At 42.3% G+C, this 24,306-nt stretch overlaps 1 protein-coding gene across 5 annotated transcripts in view; it reads left to right on the top strand.

The window, feature by feature from the left end:
• Positions 1-24,306, top strand: part of LOC139749868 (phosphatidylinositol-3,5-bisphosphate 3-phosphatase MTMR3) — a 357,317-nt gene that overhangs the window by 133,597 nt on the left and 199,414 nt on the right. For all 5 annotated transcript variants that reach the window (XM_071664222.1, XM_071664224.1, XM_071664220.1 and 2 more), the window contains exon 2: positions 16,422-16,492. In XM_071664222.1, the coding sequence (XP_071520323.1) occupies positions 16,442-16,492 (51 nt within the window). In that variant the 5' untranslated portion in view covers positions 16,422-16,441. The remainder of the gene's footprint in view (positions 1-16,421; positions 16,493-24,306) is intronic.

Below are 24,306 nucleotides of genomic sequence, written 5' to 3'. Positions count from 1 at the left end.
GTGTTTTACATATCCAGGAGTGGATTTGGCAGTAGATGGAACCATGGAAGCAGAAGTGAATCATAGGGTGGGGGAGGGAGTGAAAGTTCTGGGAGCGTTGAAAAATGTGTGGAAGTCAAGAACGTTATCTTGGAAAGCATAAATTGGTATGTTTGAAGGAATAGTGGTTCCAACAATGTTAAATGGTTGTGAGGTGTGGGCTATAGATAGAGTTATGCAGAGGAGGGTGGATGTGCTGGAAATGAGATGTTTGAGGACAATATGTGGTGTGAGGTGGTTTGATCGAGTAAGCAATGAAAGGGTAAGAGAGATGTGTGGTAATAAAAAGAGTGTGGTTGAGAGAGCAGAAGAGGGTGTTTTGAGATGGTTTGCTTACATGAAAAAAATGAGTGAGGAAAGATTGACAAAGAGGATATATGTGTCAAAGGTGGAGGGAACGAGGAGAAGTGGGAGACCAAATTGGAGGTGGAAAGATGGAGTGAAAAAGATTTTGAGTGATCGGGGTGTGAACATGCAGGAGGGTGAAAGGCGTGCAAGGAATAGAGTGAGTTGGAACGATGTGGTATACCGGGGTCGATGTGCTGTCAGTGGATTGAACCAGGGCATGTGAAGCATCTGGAGTAAACCATGGAACGTTCTGTGGCACCTGGATGTGGAATGGGAGCTGTAGTTTTGGTGCATTATACATGACAGCTAGAGACAGAGTGTGATTGAAAGTGGCCTTTGTTGTCTTTTCCTAGTGCTACCTTGTGCACATGTGAGGGGAGGGGGTTTTCATTTCATGTGTGGCGGGATGGCGACGGGAATGAATAAGGGCAGACTATGAGTTATGTACATGTGTATTTATGTATATGTCTGTGTATGTATATATATATGTATACGTTGAGATGTATAGGCATGTGGATGTGCGTGTGTGGACGTGTATTTATATACATGTGTATGTGGGTGGATTGGGCCATTCTTTCGTCTGTTTCCTTGCACTACCCCGCTAACACGGGAGACAGTGACAAAGTATAACAAATATGAAAATAAGATATTTATTGAGAGCAGCTGAGTGAGTGTGTGAGCAGTTTTGTTGCATGCGACTGGGCTATAGTGATGGGTGATTTGAATGAAAAGGTGAGTAATGTGGCATTTGAGAGAATAATTGGTGTACATGGGGTGTTCAGTGTTGTAAATGAAAATGGTGAAGAGCTTGTAGATTTGTGTGCTGAAAAAGAACTGGTGATTGGGTTTAAAAAGAGAGCTATACATAAGATTACTTATGTAAGTAGGAGAGATGGCCAGAGAGCGTTATTGGATTATGTGTTAATTGAGAGGCGCGTGAGAGACTTTTGGATGTTAATGTGCTGAGAGGTGCAACTGGAGGGATGTCTGATCATTATCTTGTGGAGGCGAAGGTGAAGATTTGTAGAGGTTTTCAGAAAAGAAGAGAGAATCTTGTAGTGAAGAGAGTGGTGAGAGAAGTGAGCTTGGGAAGGAGAGTTGTGTGAGGAAGTACCAGGAGAGACTGAGTGCAGAATGAAAAAAGATGAGAGCAAAGGATGTGAGTTAGTGGGGGAGGAATGGGGTGTATTTAGGGAAGCAGTGATGGCTAGCGCAAAAGATGCTTATGGCATGAGAAGTGTGGAAGAGGTGGGTAGATTAGAAAGGGTAGTGAGTGGTGGGAAGAAGAAGTAAGATTATTAGTGAAAGAGAAGAGAGAGGCATTTGGAAGATTTTTGCAGGGAAATAGTGCAAATGACTGGAAGATGTACAAAAGAAAGAGGCAGGAGGTCAAGAGAAAGGTGCAAGAGGAGAAATGAGAGTTGGGGTGAGAGAGAGTATCATTAAATTTTAGGGAGAATAAAAAGATGTTTTGGAAGGAGGTAAATAAAGTGTGTAAGACAAGAGAACAAATGGCAACATCGGTGAAAGGGGCTAATGGGGAGGTAATAACAAGTAGTAGTGATGTGAGAAGGAGATAGAGTGAGTGTTTGAAGGTTTGTTGAATGTGTTAAATGATAGAGTGGCAGATATAGGGTGTTTTGGTCGAGGTGGTGTGCGAAGTAAGAGGGTCAGGGAGAATGGTTTGGTAAACGGAGAAGAGGTAGTGAAAGCTTTGTGGAAGATGAAAGCCAGCAAGGCACTAGGTTTGGATGGTGTTGCTGTGGAATTTATTAGAAAAGGGGGGTGACTGTTGTTGACTGGTTGTTGAGGATATTGAATGTATGTATGGCTCATGGCGAAGTGCCTGAGGATTGGCGGAATGCTTGCATAGTGCCATTGTACAAAGGCAAAGGGATAAATGTGAGTGTTCAAATTGCAGAGGTATACGTTTGTTGAGTACTTCTGGGAAATTATATGGGAGGGAATTGATTGAGAGGGTGAAGGCATGTACAGAGCATCAGATTGGGGAAGAGCAGTGTGGTTTCAGAAGTGGTGTTTGCTTTGAAGAATGTATGTGAGAAATACTTAGAAAAACAAATGGATTTGTATGTAGCATTTATGGATCTGGAGAATGCATATGATAGAGTTGATAGAGATGCTCTGTGGAAGGTATTAAGAGTATATGGTGTGGGAGGCAAGTTGCTGGAAGCAGTGAAAAGATTTTATCAAGGATGTAAGTAATGTGTACGAGTAGGAAGAGAGGAAAGTGATTGGTTCTCAGTGAATGTAGGTTTGCGGTAGGGGTGCATGATGTCTCCATGGTTGTTTAATGTGTTTATGGATGGGGTTGTTAGGGAGGTGAATGTAAGTAGGGTTGAGGGAGACGTCAATTGGGAGGTAAATATGAATGGAGAAAAACTTGAGGAAGTGAAGTGTTTTAGATATCTGGGAGTGGACTTGGCAGCAGATGGAAACATGGAAGCATTTGTGAGTCACAGAAGGGGAGGGGGCGAAAGTTCTGGGAGCGTTGAAAAATGCGTGGAAGGCAAGAACATTATCTCTGAAAGCAAAGATGAGTAAATTTGAAGGAATAGTGGTTCCAACAATGTTATATGGTTGCGAGGCGTGGGCTATAGACGGATGTGCGGAGGAGGGTGGATGTGTTCAAAAGGAGATGTTTGATTACAATATGTGGTGTGAGGAGGATTGATCGAGGATGTAATGAAAGGGTAAGAGATGTGTGGTAATAAAAAGAGTGTGGTTGAGAGAGCAGAAGAGGGTGTTTTGAAATGGTTTGGTCACATGGAGAGAATGAGTGAGGAAAGATTGACAAAGATGATGTATGTGGCAGAGGTGGAGGGAACGAGAAGTGTGAGACCAAATTGGAGGTGGAAAGATGGAGTGAAAATGATTTTAAGTGATTGGGGCCTGAACATGCAGGTATACTGGGGTCGATGTGCTGTCAATGGATTGAACCAAGGCATGTGAAGCGTTTGGGGTAAACCATGGAAAGTTTTGTGGGGCCTGGATGTGGAAAGGGAGCTGTGGTTTCAGTGCATTATACATGACAGCTAGAGACTGAGTGCGAACGAATGTGTCCTTTGTTGTCTTTTCCTAGTGCTACTTCACGCTTATGCGGGGGGAGGGGGTTGTCATTTCATGTGTGGTGGGGTGGCGACGGGAATGAATAAAGGTAGCAAGTATGAATTATGTACCTATGTATATATGCATATGTCTGTGTATGTATATATATGTATATGTTGAAATGTATGGGTATGTATATGTGCGTGTGTGGATGTGTATTTATATATATCTGTTGTGGGTGGGTTGGGCCATTCTTTCATCTGTTTCCTTGCGCTTCCTTGCTAACGCGGGAGACAGGGACAAAGTATAATAAATTAATATATATATATATATATTGTTGACTGGTTGGTAAGGTTATTTAATGTATGTATGACTCATGGTGAGGTGCCTGAGGATTGGCGGAATGCGTGCATAGTGCCATTGTACAAAGGCAAAGGGGATAAGAGTGAGTGCTCAAATTACAGAGGTATAAGTTTGTTGAGTATTCCTGGCAAATTGTATGGGAGGGTATTGATTGAGAGGGTGAAGGCATGTACAGAGCATCAGATTAGGGAAGAGCAGTGTGGTTTCAGAAGTGGTAGAGGATGTGTGGATCAGGTGTTTGCTTTGAAGAATGTATGTGAGAAATACTTAGAAAAGCAAATGGATTTGTATGTAGCATTTATGGATCTGGAGAAGGCATATGATAGAGTTGATAGAGATGCTCTGTGGAAGGTATTAAGAATATATGGTGTGGGAGGCAAGTTGTTTGAAGCAGTGAAAAGTTTTTATCGAGGATGTAAGGCATGTGTACGTGTAGGAAGAGAGGAAAGTGATTGGTTCTCAGTGAATGTAGGTTTGCGGCAGGGGTGTGTGATGTCTCCATGGTTGTTTAATTTGTTTATGGATGGGGTTGTTAGGGAGGTGAATGCAAGAGTTTTGGAAAGAGGGGCAAGGATGAAGTCTGTTGGGGATGAGAGAGCTTGGGAAGTGAGTCAGTTGTTGTTCACTGATGATACAGCGCTGGTGGCTGATTCATGTGAGAAACTGCAGAAGCTGGTGACTGAGTTTGGTAAAGTGTGTGAAAGAAGAAAGTTAAGAGTAAATGTGAATAAGAGCAAGGTTATTAGGTACAGTAGGGTTGAGGGTCAAGTCAATTGGGAGGTGAGTTTGAATGGAGAAAAACTGAAGGAAGTGAAGTGTTTTAGATATCTGGGAGTGGATCTGGCAGTGGATGGAAACATGGAAGCGGAAGTGGATCATAGGGTGGGGGAGGGGGCGAAAATTCTGGGAGCCTTGAAGAATGTGTGGAAGTCGAGAACATTATCTCGGAAAGCAAAAATGGGTATGTTTGAAGGAATAGTGGTTCCAACAATGTTGTATGGTTGCGAGGCGTGGACTATGGATAGAGTTGTGCGCAGGAGGATGGATGTGCTGGAAATGAGATGTTTGAGGACAATGTGTGGTGTGAGGTGGTTTGATCGAGTAAGTAACGTAAGGGTAAGAGAGATGTGTGGAAATAAAAAGAGCGTGGTTGAGAGAGCGAAGAGGGTGTTTTGAGATGGTTTGGTCACATGAGAGAAATGAGTGAGGAAAGATTGACAAAGAGGATATATGTGTCGGAGGTGGAGGGAACGAGGAGAAGTGGGAGACCAAATTGGAGGTGGAAAGATGGAGTGAAAAAGATTTTGTGTGATCGGGGCTGAACATGCAGGAGGGTGAAAGGAGTGCAAGGAATAGAGTAAATTGGAGCGATGTGGTATACCGGGGTCGACGTGCTGTCAGTGGATTGAATCCAGGCATGTGAAGCTTCTGGAGTAAACCATGGAACGTTCTGTGGCACCTGGATGTGGAATGGGAGCTGTAGTTTTGGTGCATTATACATGACAGCTAGAGACAGAGTGTGATTGAAAGTGGCCTTTGTTGTCTTTTCCTAGTGCTACCTTGTGCACATGTGAGGGGAGGGGGGTTTTCATTTCATGTGTGGCGGGATGGCGACGGGAATGAATAAGGGCAGACTATGAGTTATGTACATGTGTATTTATGTATATGTCTGTGTATGTATATATATATGTATACGTTGAGATGTATAGGCATGTGTATGTGCGTGTGTGGACGTGTATTTATATACATGTGTATGTGGGTGGATTGGGCCATTCTTTCGTCTGTTTCCTTGCACTACCCCGCTAACACGGGAGACAGTGACAAAGTATAACAAATATGAAAATAAGATATTTATTGAGAGCAGCTGAGTGAGTGTGTGAGCAGTTTTGTTGCATGCGACTGGGCTATAGTGATGGGTGATTTGAATGAAAAGGTGAGTAATGTGGCATTTGAGAGAATAATTGGTGTACATGGGGTGTTCAGTGTTGTAAATGAAAATGGTGAAGAGCTTGTAGATTTGTGTGCTGAAAAAGAACTGGTGATTGGGTTTAAAAAGAGAGCTATACATAAGATTACTTATGTAAGTAGGAGAGATGGCCAGAGAGCGTTATTGGATTATGTGTTAATTGAGAGGCGCGTGAGAGACTTTTGGATGTTAATGTGCTGAGAGGTGCAACTGGAGGGATGTCTGATCATTATCTTGTGGAGGCGAAGGTGAAGATTTGTAGAGGTTTTCAGAAAAGAAGAGAGAATCTTGTAGTGAAGAGAGTGGTGAGAGAAGTGAGCTTGGGAAGGAGAGTTGTGTGAGGAAGTACCAGGAGAGACTGAGTGCAGAATGAAAAAAGATGAGAGCAAAGGATGTGAGTTAGTGGGGGAGGAATGGGGTGTATTTAGGGAAGCAGTGATGGCTAGCGCAAAAGATGCTTATGGCATGAGAAGTGTGGAAGAGGTGGGTAGATTAGAAAGGGTAGTGAGTGGTGGGAAGAAGAAGTAAGATTATTAGTGAAAGAGAAGAGAGAGGCATTTGGAAGATTTTTGCAGGGAAATAGTGCAAATGACTGGAAGATGTACAAAAGAAAGAGGCAGGAGGTCAAGAGAAAGGTGCAAGAGGAGAAATGAGAGTTGGGGTGAGAGAGAGTATCATTAAATTTTAGGGAGAATAAAAAGATGTTTTGGAAGGAGGTAAATAAAGTGTGTAAGACAAGAGAACAAATGGCAACATCGGTGAAAGGGGCTAATGGGGAGGTAATAACAAGTAGTAGTGATGTGAGAAGGAGATAGAGTGAGTGTTTGAAGGTTTGTTGAATGTGTTAAATGATAGAGTGGCAGATATAGGGTGTTTTGGTCGAGGTGGTGTGCGAAGTAAGAGGGTCAGGGAGAATGGTTTGGTAAACGGAGAAGAGGTAGTGAAAGCTTTGTGGAAGATGAAAGCCAGCAAGGCACTAGGTTTGGATGGTGTTGCTGTGGAATTTATTAGAAAAGGGGGGTGACTGTTGTTGACTGGTTGTTGAGGATATTGAATGTATGTATGGCTCATGGCGAAGTGCCTGAGGATTGGCGGAATGCTTGCATAGTGCCATTGTACAAAGGCAAAGGGATAAATGTGAGTGTTCAAATTGCAGAGGTATACGTTTGTTGAGTACTTCTGGGAAATTATATGGGAGGGAATTGATTGAGAGGGTGAAGGCATGTACAGAGCATCAGATTGGGGAAGAGCAGTGTGGTTTCAGAAGTGGTGTTTGCTTTGAAGAATGTATGTGAGAAATACTTAGAAAAACAAATGGATTTGTATGTAGCATTTATGGATCTGGAGAATGCATATGATAGAGTTGATAGAGATGCTCTGTGGAAGGTATTAAGAGTATATGGTGTGGGAGGCAAGTTGCTGGAAGCAGTGAAAAGATTTTATCAAGGATGTAAGTAATGTGTACGAGTAGGAAGAGAGGAAAGTGATTGGTTCTCAGTGAATGTAGGTTTGCGGTAGGGGTGCATGATGTCTCCATGGTTGTTTAATGTGTTTATGGATGGGGTTGTTAGGGAGGTGAATGTAAGTAGGGTTGAGGGAGACGTCAATTGGGAGGTAAATATGAATGGAGAAAAACTTGAGGAAGTGAAGTGTTTTAGATATCTGGGAGTGGACTTGGCAGCAGATGGAAACATGGAAGCATTTGTGAGTCACAGAAGGGGAGGGGGCGAAAGTTCTGGGAGCGTTGAAAAATGCGTGGAAGGCAAGAACATTATCTCTGAAAGCAAAGATGAGTAAATTTGAAGGAATAGTGGTTCCAACAATGTTATATGGTTGCGAGGCGTGGGCTATAGACGGATGTGCGGAGGAGGGTGGATGTGTTCAAAAGGAGATGTTTGATTACAATATGTGGTGTGAGGAGGATTGATCGAGGATGTAATGAAAGGGTAAGAGATGTGTGGTAATAAAAAGAGTGTGGTTGAGAGAGCAGAAGAGGGTGTTTTGAAATGGTTTGGTCACATGGAGAGAATGAGTGAGGAAAGATTGACAAAGATGATGTATGTGGCAGAGGTGGAGGGAACGAGAAGTGTGAGACCAAATTGGAGGTGGAAAGATGGAGTGAAAATGATTTTAAGTGATTGGGGCCTGAACATGCAGGTATACTGGGGTCGATGTGCTGTCAATGGATTGAACCAAGGCATGTGAAGCGTTTGGGGTAAACCATGGAAAGTTTTGTGGGGCCTGGATGTGGAAAGGGAGCTGTGGTTTCAGTGCATTATACATGACAGCTAGAGACTGAGTGCGAACGAATGTGTCCTTTGTTGTCTTTTCCTAGTGCTACTTCACGCTTATGCGGGGGGAGGGGGTTGTCATTTCATGTGTGGTGGGGTGGCGACGGGAATGAATAAAGGTAGCAAGTATGAATTATGTACCTATGTATATATGCATATGTCTGTGTATGTATATATATGTATATGTTGAAATGTATGGGTATGTATATGTGCGTGTGTGGATGTGTATTTATATATATCTGTTGTGGGTGGGTTGGGCCATTCTTTCATCTGTTTCCTTGCGCTTCCTTGCTAACGCGGGAGACAGGGACAAAGTATAATAAATTAATATATATATATATATATATTGTTGACTGGTTGGTAAGGTTATTTAATGTATGTATGACTCATGGTGAGGTGCCTGAGGATTGGCGGAATGCGTGCATAGTGCCATTGTACAAAGGCAAAGGGGATAAGAGTGAGTGCTCAAATTACAGAGGTATAAGTTTGTTGAGTATTCCTGGCAAATTGTATGGGAGGGTATTGATTGAGAGGGTGAAGGCATGTACAGAGCATCAGATTAGGGAAGAGCAGTGTGGTTTCAGAAGTGGTAGAGGATGTGTGGATCAGGTGTTTGCTTTGAAGAATGTATGTGAGAAATACTTAGAAAAGCAAATGGATTTGTATGTAGCATTTATGGATCTGGAGAAGGCATATGATAGAGTTGATAGAGATGCTCTGTGGAAGGTATTAAGAATATATGGTGTGGGAGGCAAGTTGTTTGAAGCAGTGAAAAGTTTTTATCGAGGATGTAAGGCATGTGTACGTGTAGGAAGAGAGGAAAGTGATTGGTTCTCAGTGAATGTAGGTTTGCGGCAGGGGTGTGTGATGTCTCCATGGTTGTTTAATTTGTTTATGGATGGGGTTGTTAGGGAGGTGAATGCAAGAGTTTTGGAAAGAGGGGCAAGGATGAAGTCTGTTGGGGATGAGAGAGCTTGGGAAGTGAGTCAGTTGTTGTTCACTGATGATACAGCGCTGGTGGCTGATTCATGTGAGAAACTGCAGAAGCTGGTGACTGAGTTTGGTAAAGTGTGTGAAAGAAGAAAGTTAAGAGTAAATGTGAATAAGAGCAAGGTTATTAGGTACAGTAGGGTTGAGGGTCAAGTCAATTGGGAGGTGAGTTTGAATGGAGAAAAACTGAAGGAAGTGAAGTGTTTTAGATATCTGGGAGTGGATCTGGCAGTGGATGGAAACATGGAAGCGGAAGTGGATCATAGGGTGGGGGAGGGGGCGAAAATTCTGGGAGCCTTGAAGAATGTGTGGAAGTCGAGAACATTATCTCGGAAAGCAAAAATGGGTATGTTTGAAGGAATAGTGGTTCCAACAATGTTGTATGGTTGCGAGGCGTGGACTATGGATAGAGTTGTGCGCAGGAGGATGGCTGTGCTGGAAATGAGATGTTTGAGGACAATGTGTGGTGTGAGGTGGTTTGATCGAGTAAGTAACGTAAGGGTAAGAGAGATGTGTGGAAATAAAAAGAGCGTGGTTGAGAGAGCGGAAGAGGGTGTTTTGAAATGGTTTGGTCACATGGAGAGAATGAGTGAGGAAAGATTGACCAAGAGGATATATGTGTCGGAGGTGGAGGGAACGAGGAGAAGAGGGAGACCAAATTGGAGGTGGAAAGATGGAGTGAAAAAGATTTTGTGTGATCGGGGCCTGAACATGCAGGAGGGTGAAAGGAGGGCAAGGAATAGAGTAAATTGGAGCGATGTGGTATACCGGGGTTGACGTGCTGTCAGTGGATTGAATCAAGGCATGTGAAGCGTTTGGGGTAAACCATGGAAAGCTGTGTAGGTATGTATATTTGCGTGTGTGGACGTATGTATATACATGTGTATGGGGGTGGGTTGGGCCATTTCTTTCGTCTGTTTCCTTGCGCTACCTCGCAAACGCGGGAGACAGTGACAAAGCAAAAAATATATATATATATATATATATATATATATATATATATATATATATATATATATATATATATATATATGGGGTTGTTAGGGAGATGAATGCAAGAGTTTTGGAAAGAGGGGCAAGTATGAAGTCTGTTGGGGATGAGAGAGCTTGGGAAGTGAGTCAGTTGTTGTTCGCTGATGATACAGCGCTGGTGGCTGATTCATGTGAGAAACTGCAGAAGCTGGTGACTGAGTTTGGTAAAGTGTGTGAAAGAAGAAAGTTAAGAGTAAATGTAAATAAGAGCAAGGTTATTAGGTACAGTAGGGTTGAAGGTCAAGTCAATTGGGAGGTAAGTTTGAATGGAGAAAAACTGGAGGAAGTAGTGTTTTAGATATCTGGGAGTGGATCTGGCAGCAGATGGAACCATGGAAGCAGAAGTGAATCATAGGGTGGGGTAGGGGGCGAAAATCCTGGGAGCCTTGAAGAATGTGTGGAAGTCGAGAACATTATCTCGGAAAGCAAAAATGGGTATGTTTGAAGGAATAGTGGTTCCAACAATGTTGTATTGTTGCGAGGAGTGGGCTATGGATAGAGTTGTGCGCAAGAGGGTGGATCTGCTGGAAATGAGATGTTTGAGGACAATGTGGTGTGAGGTGGTTTGATCGAGTAAGTAATGTAAGGGTAAGAGAGATGTGTGGAAATAAAAAGAGTGTGGTTGAGAATGCAGAAGACGGTGTTTTGAAATGGTTTGGTCACATGGAGAGAATGAGTGAGGAAAGATTGACCAAGAGGATATATGTGTCGGAGGTGGAGGGAACGAGGAGAAGTGGGAGACCAAATTGGAGGTGGAAAGATGGAGTGAAAAAGATTTTGAATGAATGGGGCCTGAACATGCAGGAGGGTGAAAGGCGGGCAAGGAATAGAGTGAATTGGAATGATGTGGTATACCGGGGTCGATGTGCTGTCAATGGATTGAATCAGGGCATGTGAAGCGTCTGGGGTAAACCATGGAAAGTTGTGTGGGGCCTGCATGTGGAAAGGGAGCTGTGGTTTCGGGCATTATTGCATGACAGCTAGAGACTGAGTGTGAACGAATGGGGCCTTTGTTGTCTTTTCCTAGTGCTACCTCGCACACATGAGGGGGGAGGGGGATGTTATTCCATGTGTGGCGAGGTGGCGATGGGAATGAATAAAGGCAGTGTGAATTGTGTGCATGTGTATATATGTATGTGTCTGTGTGTATATATATGTGTACATTGAGATGTATGGGTATGTATATTTGTGTGTATGGACGTGTATGTATATACATGTGTATGGGGGTGGGTTGGGCCATTTCTTTTGTCTGTTTCCTTGCGCTACCTCGCAAACGCGGGAGACAGCGACAAAGCAAATTAAAAAAAAATGTGTTTATTCATTTATTTTTATCCCAGGGGATAGGGGAGAAAGAATACTTCCCACGTATTCCCTGTGTGTCGTAGAAGGCAATTAAAAGGGAAGGGAGCGGGGGGCTGGAAATCCTCCCCTCATTTTTTTTTTTAATTTTCCAAAAGAAGGAACAGAGAAGGGGGCCAGGTGAGGATATTCCCTCAAAGGCCCAGTCCTCTGTTCTTAATGCTACCTCGCTAATGCGGGAAATGGCGAATAGTATGAAAGAAAGAAAAGAAAAGATTTATTTATTTGTTATTCTTAATCGGCTGTCTCCCGCATTAGCGAGATAGCACAAGGAAACAGACGGGGAATGGCCCAACCCACCCACATACACATACATATACATATACAATTCAACGTATACATACATGTACATACACAGGCATATACACATATACACATGTACATATTCATACTTGCTGCCTTCATCTATTCCCGTTGCTACCCCGCCATACATGAAATAACACTCTCTCCAGTGAGGTAGCGCCAGAAAAAGACAAAAAAGGATACTTTCGTTCACGCTCAGTCTCTAGCTGTCATGTGTAATGCACCCGAAACCACAGCTCCCTTTCCACAGCCAGGCCACACAGACCTTTCCATGGTTTACCTCAGATGCCTCACATGCCCTGGTTCAGTCCATTGACATCACGTCGACCCCGGTATACCACATCGTTCCAATTCACTCTATTCCTTGCATGCCTTTCACCCTCTTGCATGCTCAGGCCCCAGTCACTCAAAATCTTTTTCACTCCATCCTTCCACCTCCTATTTGGTCTCACCTCCTATTTGGTCTCCCGCTTTTCCTTCTTCCCTCCATCTCTGACACATATATCCTCTTTGTCAATCACCAGTCCTTTTTCAGCACACAAATCCACAAGCTCTTCAACATTTCCATTTACAATACTGAACGTCCCATGTACACCAATTATACCCTCAACTGCCACTTTACTTACCTTGCATTCAAATCACCCACACTATAACCCAGTCTCGTGCATCAAAGCTGCTAACACCCTCACTGAGCTGCTCCCAAAACACTTGCCTCTCATGATCTTTCTTCTCATGACCAGGTGCTTAGGCACCAATAATCACCCATCTCTCCATCCACTTTCAGTTTTACCCATATCATTGTAGAGTTTACTTTCTTACACTATCACATATTTGCACAACTGTTTCAGGAGTAGTGCTTCTTCTTCCTTTGCTCTTGTCCTCTCATCAACCCCTGACTTTACTCCCAAGACATTCCCAAACCACTCTTCCCCTTTACCCTTGAGCTTTGTTTCAATCAAAGCCAAAATATGCTGGTTCCTTTCCTCAAACTACCTACCTATCTCTCCTTTTTTCTCAACTTGGTTACATCCTCACACATTTAGTCACTCCAATCTGAGCCTTCTAGGAGGATGAGCACTCCCCACATGACTCCTCCTTCTGTTTCCCCTTTTAGAAATTTGAATACACACATACAAGGGTAAGAGATGTTGACACAAGTGTAAGACTCTTTCCTCATAAAACCCAAATATGAATCAAAAGCAAAGGAGCTTTGAGATGTGCAGTGGTAACAGTATAGATGACACTCCAGCCAGCCTGCATTTGCAAGATAGAGCAGGGAAAAGATATACCAGAATCAGAAAGGAGAAAGAAGAGAAATTTTGAAAAGAATATTGTGAACAGAGCAGAAGAAACTTTGAAATGTTTCCATAGATTCAAGAGAAAATCCAAAGCATTTCCAGAAATTCATTACAAGCCAGTTGTCATTTATTGAGCAGCTTATTAGGCAAATGGATTCAGAGAGTATAAGGACGTGTAAGGAAGTAAATAACAAGTTCAGAAGTGTTTTGTAATAGAAGACACAATAGCCCCAACATCAGTGAGATTGCATGGTAAGGTTTTAAGAACATTAGGATATCCAGAAAAGAGGTTAACAGGATCCCTATAGGTCTTGAACCAATACAGGGTCATCGTCCTGAGGAAATTTCACTAAATGGCCGAAGATGTGTGCAGATAAGGTTCAAGGTGTTCCTGGAAAAAGGCAGAGTTCCAAGGGAATGGAAAAGAATGGGAATCATACTTATCTAGAAGAAAGGAGACTGGGAAAAGGCTCTGAAATAAGACTGTGGTGAATACCTGGTGAGGACTTTAAGGGTCTTCACCCCTGCAGCTGCATTGAGTCTTCATTCGACCAAGTTGATGGAAGCTGCAACCCTCAGGCCTACATAGCCCCCACAGCCTGGCTATTCTAGTACACTTTGTTGGTACTTATCTAATTCACTCTTAATCTTCTTTATTGTGCATCCTATGCTCTTTCTGATGGTAGCTGGGAAAGTGTTGAAGAGTCATGGTTTCTGGATGTTTTAAGGTGGCCTCACGTTTTGTAAATATCGCTCCTTTGGATTTCAGAGTTAGTATTAAACGAAGTTTTCCATGTCTGTCATGCCATTAGGATGTAAATCCCAAATGTAAGTTGGGAACTGCACCATCTAGGATTTTCCTGGTATGCTTGATGATATACCTTTCACCTCTGCACTTCCTTGTAGTTTAGTTCATTCACCACATTTATATGGGCTGTGAAAGACCTCTGTACACTTCCTGATTTTGCATTTTATCCTTGTGATTCTGCAATTTCTCCTGCCTTGTAGGGTGATGTTAGAACTCAGCAGTATTTAATTTACAAAAGAATTATTACCTTAAATGTCATCATTATCTGTTTTTTCTTTGTCTTGAAGGTTTGCATGATCCAGTCTGCCATCCTTCTGCATGAGGCAACTGTTGTTTTGTTGTGTTTGCTTAATGTTAGGTCATTTGGCATTTATACTCTGGGGAGTCTAATTTAACTGGTTTATGTTATTGCCAACATCTGTTTGGTACTCTGTATTGTTATTGATTTCTCCAATTTCCTCTTACCGCAGTTGAAACTTAATCTCCTTTGAAAAGCGTATTGTTCTCAGTTGCCCATTTAAAGGCTTCGTCAGTTCTTTGGGGTACTGAGCTTTTTACTAAGGAGGAAGTAGAAATGGCATAGTTTACAACTATGTGTTGTGATCTCTTAGTTAAAAAAGTTGTAAATCATTCTCTCAGTTTTTCCAGTTATGGTTTCATTTGTTAGATGCCTTTGCAAAGTCTTTGTAAAACATCTCTACTTTTTCTTTGTTTTGCAAAGCTTCAGCAATCCTCTCATAGTGGTTAGACAACTGAGAGAGGCAAGATCTTCCCACCTGAAAACATTGTTGCCCTGGGTTATGCAGATCATTCAGTTCTATAACTCAAGTCAATTTGCCTCATGGTATTCTTTCAAAGATTTTAGAAATGTGCGATGTTAGTGCTGTTGATCTCTGCCACTGCATATCGTGGTACTTTTGATTTTCAACATCTTTGATTAAACTATTCTTTCTTCTTAACGTTCTATATGCATTTGAGGCTGGAGGTACACTTGTTCCCACTCCTACATTGTAAATTTCATGGAACCTTTCAATGCAGTACCCTGGTTCCTGAATACTGAACTCCATATCTCAATCTGTGTTACCAAAGAAATTGTTAATTTCTGTGCAGTTTCCACAATTTTGTGTGTGTGTGTTTGTGTTTGTGTGTATATGTGATTATTAATTGTGTGTTTTACTGAATAATCGTTACACTTGTGTTGCCCTTTCTCTTAACCTTGTGGATATGTACCGTGTCTTTACCCTTGCAGACACACATACACATGTATCACATACCCATTTATCAACCAGCCCTAAGGGGAGGATGGCCTCCTCATTTGGTTTAGGTCAACTGCCATGCCACACCCAGCGTTCGAACCCATGTGATTTGAACCCTGGGTTGGCCTGTGGTGACTTATAGTCAGGAATTCTAACCACTGTTCTTGTAAATCACATACACACTTGAACTCTGATACGAGTGAACTCACTGAAAAAGTAACACAAACTCCAAGCTTTCAACTGTATTTTAAGCCATTTTCAAGAGTACAGTGTCTACAGGAACAAGGGAATATATACAAAACCAGACCACTACAGTTGCAGAAATAAGAAAAGGTTGATCTGAGAAACTTGGAAAGGTCAACCAAAGCGGTAAAGTGAACCATCCCTATACCAGGCAAAGGATATCTGGTCAATGGCTGCTTTCATAATTTTGCCTTATTTCATCAGACATTATCTAATTTATACAATTCTTCATTTATGTTTATAGTGCTATTAACTTTGGTAAGAGAGATTCAACAGAAAGAGTGCCTATAAAGTGACGCACAAGGGTAAAATTCTTTTTTGACTCCCTCCAGTTCAGTGGATGTGAATTGTCTTTTATGTGATTGATAGTTGCATTTTGATTCCAAGACTGTCATTACAGAATATTTATACTGTTGAATCCATTCCTTTAAAGATTTACCTGTTTAGGCAATTCACATCTTATTACAGGCCTCACATGGAACAGAACAGACACCTGATTTTTCAGTGGATGATGGGATGTTCTTTGCCAAGCAATTTTTTTTTTTATATGTAAACAATGCTATTTCAAAATACTTGAGAGGTAAAACTTCATTATATGGTAGGACCTATATATACTTTTGTTGCTGAATTTCTCTTCCTTAGTACAATAGTGGGTCTTCCTTGCGTTTTTACATGCATTTGTTAATATCTGTCTTAGGATAACTTTAGATTTCTTACGATATCATAAGTGTGATGAATTTGAATTTCTTTTTTATAAGAATTCAGGTTTGCAAATTTTTAATGCCTTAAGAAACATACCCATAAAAATAGAAATTTTGACAATCATGATGGTTTGAGAAATGAGGAATGAATGTATCAACTTTGGTGTGTTTCCTATAAACTTTGAAGGTATGACCCCCATCTGATCTTATTAAAGTATCTAAAAAGGGGCAGTGAATTACTGACTTCATTCCCCATTTTGAAAGTTACAGAATTACTTAACAGGAAAAACTGTGTGTGTGTGTGTGTGTGTGTGTGATTCCATTGTTTATGGATCTTAAAACTGGATATCTCTTACAGGGCTCCCAACAGCTGCTGGGATGGAGTCTGAAGATAGTGGTGGAGGAACAGCAGATACATCAACCTATCAGGTACTGTAACACCTAATGATTTTAAAGCTTATGTACCAAAGTGCTGAACATAATGGCATATATATATATTTATACATATATATATTTATTTTTTTTTTTTTTTTTTTTTTTTTTTTTTTTTTTTTTGTCGCTGTCTCCCGCGTTTGCGAGGTAGCGCAAGGAAACAGACGAAAGAAATGGCCCAACGCACCCCCATACACATGTATATACATACGTCCACACATGCAAATATACAAACCTACACAGCTTTCCATGGTTTACCCCAGACGCTTCACATGCCCTGATTCAATCCACTGACAGCACGTCAACCCCGGTATACCACATCGCTCCAATTCACTCTATTCCATGCCCTCCTTTCACCCTCCTGTATGTTCAATCCCCGATCACACAAAATCTTTTTCACTCCATCTTTCCACCTCCAATTTGGTCTCCCTCTTCTCCTCGTTCCCTCCACCTCCGACACATATATCCTCTTGGTCAATCTTTCCTCACTCATTCTCTCCATGTGCCCAAACCATTTCAAAACACCCTCTTCTGCTCTCTCAACCACGCTCTTTTTATTTCCACACATCTCTCTTACCCTTACGTTACTCACTCGATCAAACCACCTCACACCACACATTGTCCTCAAACATCTCATTTCCAGCACATCCATCCTCCTGCGCACAACTCTATCCATAGCCCACGCCTCGCAACCATACAACATTGTTGGAACCACTATTCCTTCAAACATACCCATTTTTGCTTTCCGAGATAATGTTCTTGACTTCCACACATTCTTCAAGGCTCCCAGAATTTTCGCCCCCTCCCCCACCCTATGATCCACTTCCGCTTCCATGTTTCCATCCGCTGCCAGATCCACTCCCAGATATCTAAAACACTTCACTTCCTCCAGTTTTTCTCCATTCAAACTCACCTCCCAATTGACTTGACCCTCAACCCTACTGTACCTAATAACCTTGCTCTTATTCACATTTACTCTTAACTTTCTTCTTTCACACACTTTACCAAACTCAGTCACCAGCTTCTGCAGTTTCTCACATGAATCAGCCACCAGCGCTGTATCATCAGCGAACAACAACTGACTCACTTCCCAAGCTCTCTCATCCCCAACAGACTTCATACTTGCCCCTCTTTCCAAAACTCTTGCATTCACCTCCCTAACAACCCCATCCATAAACAAATTAAACAACCATGGAGACATCACACACCCCTGCCGCAAACCTACATTCACTGAGAACCAATCACTTTCCTCTCTTCCTACACGTACACATGCCTTACATCCTCGATAAAAACTTTTCACTGCTTCTAACAACTTGCCTCCCACACCATATATTCTTAATACCTTCCACAGAGCATCTCTATCAACTCTATCATATGCCTTCTCCAGATCCATAAATGCTACATACAAATCCATTGGCTTTTCTAAGTATTTCTCACATACATTTTTCAAAGCAAACACCTGATCCACACATCCTCTACCACTTCTGAAACCACACTGCTCTTCCCCAATCTGATGCTCTGTACATGCCTTCACCCTCTCAATCAATACCCTCCCATACAATTTGCCAGGAATACTCAACAAACTTATACCTCTGTAATTTGAGCACTCACTCTTATCCCCTTTGCCTTTGTACAATGGCACTATGCACGCATTCTGCCAATCCTCAGGCACCTCACCATGAGTCATACATACATTAAATAACCTTACCAACCAGTCAACAATACATCTTGGTTACATCCACACACATTTAGGCACCCCACTCTGAGCCTTCGAGGAGGATGAGCACTCCCCGCGTGACTCCTTCTTCTGTTTCCCATTTTAGAAAGTTAATACAAGGAGGGGAGGATTTCTGGCCCCCCGCTCCCATCCCCTCTAGTCGCTTTCTACGACACGCGAGGAATACGTGGGAAGTATTCTTTCACCCCTATCCCCAGGGATAATATACATATATATATACATATACCACCAGGGGTGTGTGATGTCTCCATGGTTGTTTAATTTGTTTATGGATGGGGTTGTTAGGGAGGTAAATGCAAGAGTTTTGGAAAGAGGGGCAAGTATGAAGTCTGTTGGGGATGAGAGAGCTTGGGAAGTGAGTCAGTTGTTGTTCGCTGATGATACAGCGCTGGTGGCTGATTCATGTGAGAAACTGCAGAAGCTGGTGACTGAGTTTGGTAAAGTGTGTGGAAGAAGAAAGTTAAGAGTAAATGTGAATAAGAGCAAGGTTATTAAGTACAGTAGGATTGAGGGTCAAGTCAATTGGGAGGTGAGTTTAAATGGAGAAAAACTGGAGGAAGTGAAGTGTTTTAGATATCTGGGAGTGGATCTGGCAGCGGATGGAACCATGGAAGCGGAAGTGGATCATAGGGTGGGGGAGGGGGCGAAAATTCTGGGGGCCTTGAAGAATGTGTGGAAGTCGAGAACATTATCTCGGAAAGCAAAAATGGGTATGTTTGAAGGAATAGTGGTTCCAACAATGTTGTATGGTTGCGAGGCGTGGGCTATGGATAGAGTTGTGCGCAAGAGGATGGAGGTGCTGGAAATGAGATGTTTGAGGACAATGTGTGGTGTGAGGTGGTTTGATCGAGTGAGTAACGTAAGGGTAAGAGAGATGTGTGGAAATAAAAAGAGCGTGGTTGAGAGAGCAGAAGAGGGTGTTTTGAAGTGATTTGGGCACATGGAGAGAATGAGTGAGGAAAGATTGACCAAGAGGATATATGTGTCGGAGGTGGAGGGAACGAGGAGAAGAGGGAGACCAAATTGGAGGTGGAAAGATGGAGTGAAAAAGATTTTGTGTGATCGGGGCCTGAACATGCAGGAGGGTGAAAGGAGGGCAAGGAATAGAGTGAATTGGAGCAATGTGGTATACCGGGGTTGACGTGCTGTCAGTGGATTGAATCAAGGCATGTGAAGCGTCTGGGGTAAACCATGGAAAGCTGTGTAGGTATGTATATTTGCGTGTGTGGACGTATGTATATACATGTGTATGGGGCGGGGTTGGGCCATTTCTTTCGTCTGTTTCCTTGCGCTACCTCGCAAACGCGGGAGACAGCGACAAAGTATAATAAAAAAAAATATATACATATACACATACACACACATACACATACATACGCACATATACACACATATACATACGCACATATATATATATATATATATATATATATATATATATATATATATATATATATATATATATATGTATATATATATATATATATATGTATATATATATATATATATATATATATATATATATATATATATATATATATATATATATATAATGTGCTCAAATTACAGAGGTATAAGTTTGTTGAGTATTCCTGGCAAATTGTATGGCAGGGTATTGATTGAAAGGGTGAAGGCATGTACAGAGCATCAGATTGGGGAAGAGCAGTGTGGTTTCAGAAGTGGTAGAGGATGTGTGGATCAGGTGTTTGCTTTGAAGAATGTATGTGAGAAATACTTAGAAAAGCAAATGGATTTGTATGTAGCATTTATGGATCTGGAGAAGGCATATGATAGAGTTGATAGAGATGCTCTGTGGAAGGTATTAAGAATATATGGTGTGGGAGCCAAGTTGTTAGAAGCAGTGAAAAGTTTTTATCGAGGATGTAAGGCATGTGTACGTGTAGGAAGAGAGGAAAGTGATTGGTTCTCAGTGAATGTAGGTTTGCGGCAGGGGTGTGTGATGTCTCCATGGTTTTTTAATTTGTTTATGGATGGGGTTGTTAGGGAGGTGAATGCAAGAGTTTTGGAAAGAGGGGCAAGGATGAAGTCTGTTGGGGATGAGAGAGCTTGGGAAGTGAGTCAGTTGTTGTTCGCTGATGATACAGCGCTGGTGGCTGATTCATGTGAGAAACTGCAGAAGCTGGTGACTGAGTTTGGTAAAGTGTGTGAAAGAAGAAAGTTGGGAGTAAATGTGAATAAGAGCAAGGTTATTAGGTACAGTAGGGTTGAGGGTCAATTCAATTGGGAGGTGAGTTTGAATGGAGAAAAACTGGAGGAAGTGAAGTGTTTTAGATATCTGGGAGTGGATCTGGCAGCGGATGGAAACATGGAAGCGGAAGTGGATCATAGGGTGGGGGAGGGGGCGAAAATCCTGGGAGCCTTGAAGAATGTGTGGAAGTCGAGAACATTATCTCAGGAAGCAAAAATGGGCATGTTTGAAGGAATAGTGGTTCCAACAATGTTGTATGGTTGCGAGGCGTGGACTATGGATAGAGTTGTGCACAGGAGGATGGATGTGCTGGAAATGAGATGTTTGAGGACAATGTGTGGTGTGAGGTAGTTTGATCGAGTAAGTAACGTAAGGGTAAGAGAGATGTGTGGAAATAAAAAGAGCGTGGTTGAGAGAGCAGAAGAGGGCGTTTTGAAATGGTTTGGTCACATGGAGAGAATGAGTGAGGAAAGATTGACCAAGAGGATATATGTGTCGGAGGTGGAGGGAACGAGGAGAAGAGGGAGACCAAATTGGAGGTGGAAAGATGGAGTGAAAAAGATTTTGTGTGATCAGGGCCTGAACATGCAGGAGGGTGAAAGGAGGGCAAGGAATAGAGTGAATTGGAGCGATGTGGTATACCGGGGTTGACGTGCTGTCAGTGGATTGAATCAAGGCATGTGAAGCGTCTGGGGTAAACCATGGAAAGCTGTGTAGGTATGTATATTTGCGTGTGTAGACGTATGTATATACATGTGTATGGGGGTGGGTTGGGCCATTTCTTTCGTCTGTTTCCTTGCGCTACCTCGCAAACGCGGGAGACAGCGACAAAGAAAAAAATATATATATATATATATATATATATATATATATATATTTTTTATATATATAATAAGAGGGTGGTTGAGAGAGCAGAAGAGGATGTTTTGAAATGGTTTGGGCACATGGAGAGAATGAGTGAGGAAAGATTGACCAAAAGGATATATGTGTCGGAGGTGGAGGGAACGAGAAGTGGGAGACCAAATTGGAGGTGGAAAGATGGAGTGAAAAAGATTTTGAGTGATCGGGGCCTGAACATGCAGGAGGGTGAAAGGCGGGCAAGGAATAGAGTGAATTGGATCGATGTGGTATACCGGGGTCGACGTGCTGTCAATGGATTGAATCAGGGCATGTGAAGCGTCTGGGGTAAACCATGGAAAGTTTTGGGGGACCTGGATGTGGAAAGGGAGGTGTGGTTTTGGGCATTATTGCATGACAGATAGAGACTGAGTGTGAACGAATGGGGCCTTTGTGTTTTTTCCTAGCGCTACCTCGCACACATGAGGGGGGATGGGGATGTTATTCCATGTGTGGTGAGGTGGCGATGGGAATGAACAAAGGCAGACAGTGTGAATTGTGTGCATATGTATATATGTATGTGTTTGTGTGTGTGTCTATATGTGTACATTGAGGTGTATGGGTATGTATATTTGCGTGTGTGGACATGTATGTATATACATGTGTATGGGGGTGGGTTGGACCATTTCTTTCGTCTGTTTCCTTGCGCTACCTCGCAAATGCGGGAGACAGCGACAAAGCAAAATGATAATAATGTATATATGTATATATATATTGATTGAGAGGGTGAAGGCATGTACAGAGCGTCAGATTGGGGAAGAGCAGTGTGGTTTCAGAAGTGGTAGAGGATGTGTGGATCAGGTGTTTGATTTGAAGAATGTATGTGAGAAATACTTAGAAAAGCAAATTGATTTGTATATAGCATTTATGGATGTGGAGAAGGCATATGATAGAGTTGATAGAGATGGTCTGTGGAAGGTATTAAGAATATATGGTGTGGGAGGCAAGTTGTTAGAAGCAGTGAAAAGTTTTTATCGAGGATGTAAGGCATGTGTACGTGTAGGAAGAGAGGAAAGTGATTGGTTCTCAGTGAATGTAGGTTTGCGGCAGGGGTGTGTGATGTCTCCATGGTTGTTTAATTTGTTTATGGATGGGGTTGTTAGGGAGGTGAATGCAAGAGTTTTGGAAAGAGGGGCAAGTATGAAGTCTGTTGTGGATGAGAGAGCTTGGGAAGTGAGTCAGTTGTTGTTCGCTGATGATACAGCGCTGGTGGCTGATTCGTGTGAGAAACTGCAGAAGCTGGTGACTGAGTTTGGTAAAGTGTGTGAAAGAAGAAAGCTGAGATTAAATGTGAATAAGAACAAGGTTATTAGGTAGAGTAGGGTTGAGGGACAAGTGAACTGGGAGGTAAGTTTGAATGGAGAAAAACTGGAGGACGTGAAGTGTTTTAGATATCTGGGAGTGGATCTGGCAGCGGATGGAACCATGGAAGCGGAAGTGAATCATACGGTGGGGGAGGGGAAGAAAGTTCTGGGAGCGATGAAGAATGTGTGGAAGTCGAGAACATTATCTCGGAAAGCAAAAATGGGTATGTTTGAAGGAATAGTGGTTCCAACAATGTTATATGGTTGCGAGGCGTGGGCTATGGATAGAGTTGTGCGGTGGAGGATGGATGTGCTGGAAATGAGATGTTTGAGGACAATATGTGGTGTGAGGTGGTTTGATCGAGTAAGTAATAATAGGGTAAGAGAGATGTGTGGTAATAAAAAGAGTGTGGTTGAAAGAGCAGAAGAGGGTGTTTTGAAATTGTTTGGTCACATGGAGAGAATGAGTGAGGAAAGATTGACCAAGAGGATATATGTGTCAGAGGTGGAGGGAATGAGGAGAAGTGGGAGACCAAATTGGAGGTGGAAAGATGGAGCGAAAAAGATTTTGAGTGATAGGGGCCTGAACATGCAGGAGGGTGAAAGGCGTGCAAGGAATAGAGTGAATTGGAATGATTTGGTATACTGGGGTCGATGTGCTGTCAATGGATTGAACCAGGGCATGTGAAGCGTCTGGGGTAAATCATGGAAAGTTCTTAGGGGCCTGGATGTGGAAAGGGAGCTGTGATTTCGGTGCATTATTACATGACAGCTAGAGACTGAGTGTGAACGAATGTGGCGTTTTTTGTCTTTTCCTAGCACTACCTCGCACATATGTGGGGGAGGGGGTTGTTTTTTCATGTGCAACTGGGTGGCGATGGGAATGAACAAAGGCAGATAGTATTAATTATGTACAGTATTAATTATGTACATGTGTATATATGTATATGTCTGTGTGTGTGTATATATGTAAACTTTGAGATGTATAGTTATGTATATTTGCGTGTGTGGACTCGTATGTATATACATGTGCATGTGGGTGGGTTGGGCCATTCTTTCGTCTGTTTCCTTGCGCTACCTCGCTAACGCAGGAGACAGCGACAAAGTAAAATGAATATAAATATAAATATATATGTGTGTGTGTGTGCGTGTGAGTGTGAGTGGGTGTGCCATTCTTTGTTTGCTTCCTGATGCTATCTTGCTGACGTGGGAAGTGGCGAACAAGTATAATGATAATGGGGTATATTACACAATCGAACAATGGAATTTCTGCATCTTTATGGATGTTTTCAGTCGCCCTTATAACCCTAGACAGATATGAGTCCAGCTCACTCCCTCCAGTCACCTTGGATGGACAGTCTCTCCCACTAAGAAAAAACAAACAAAAAAACAGCCATTCTATGCATCATATGTGACACACATGTAATGCACTCCCAATAGCAACACAAATTAAGTGCCTGTAGAACACTAACTGGCTTCACATTTGGACAAGAGGAATTTCTCATCATGCTCTGCAAACCATTCATTCCCTTCACTTTAAACAGTGTTTCACCTGCCTGGTCATTTGTCCTCTCCAAAGCATGTGCAAGAAAGTTGCAAACCACACTAAGAAATGCACCCAAAACAGTCACAGGCTGCCTGGCAGGCAACCACAGCCACTGCA

Source organism: Panulirus ornatus, chromosome 8, assembly GCF_036320965.1.
Source record: "Panulirus ornatus isolate Po-2019 chromosome 8, ASM3632096v1, whole genome shotgun sequence".
Lineage (NCBI taxonomy): Eukaryota > Metazoa > Arthropoda > Malacostraca > Decapoda > Palinuridae > Panulirus > Panulirus ornatus.
This window is presented reverse-complemented; position numbering and strand designations above follow the sequence as displayed.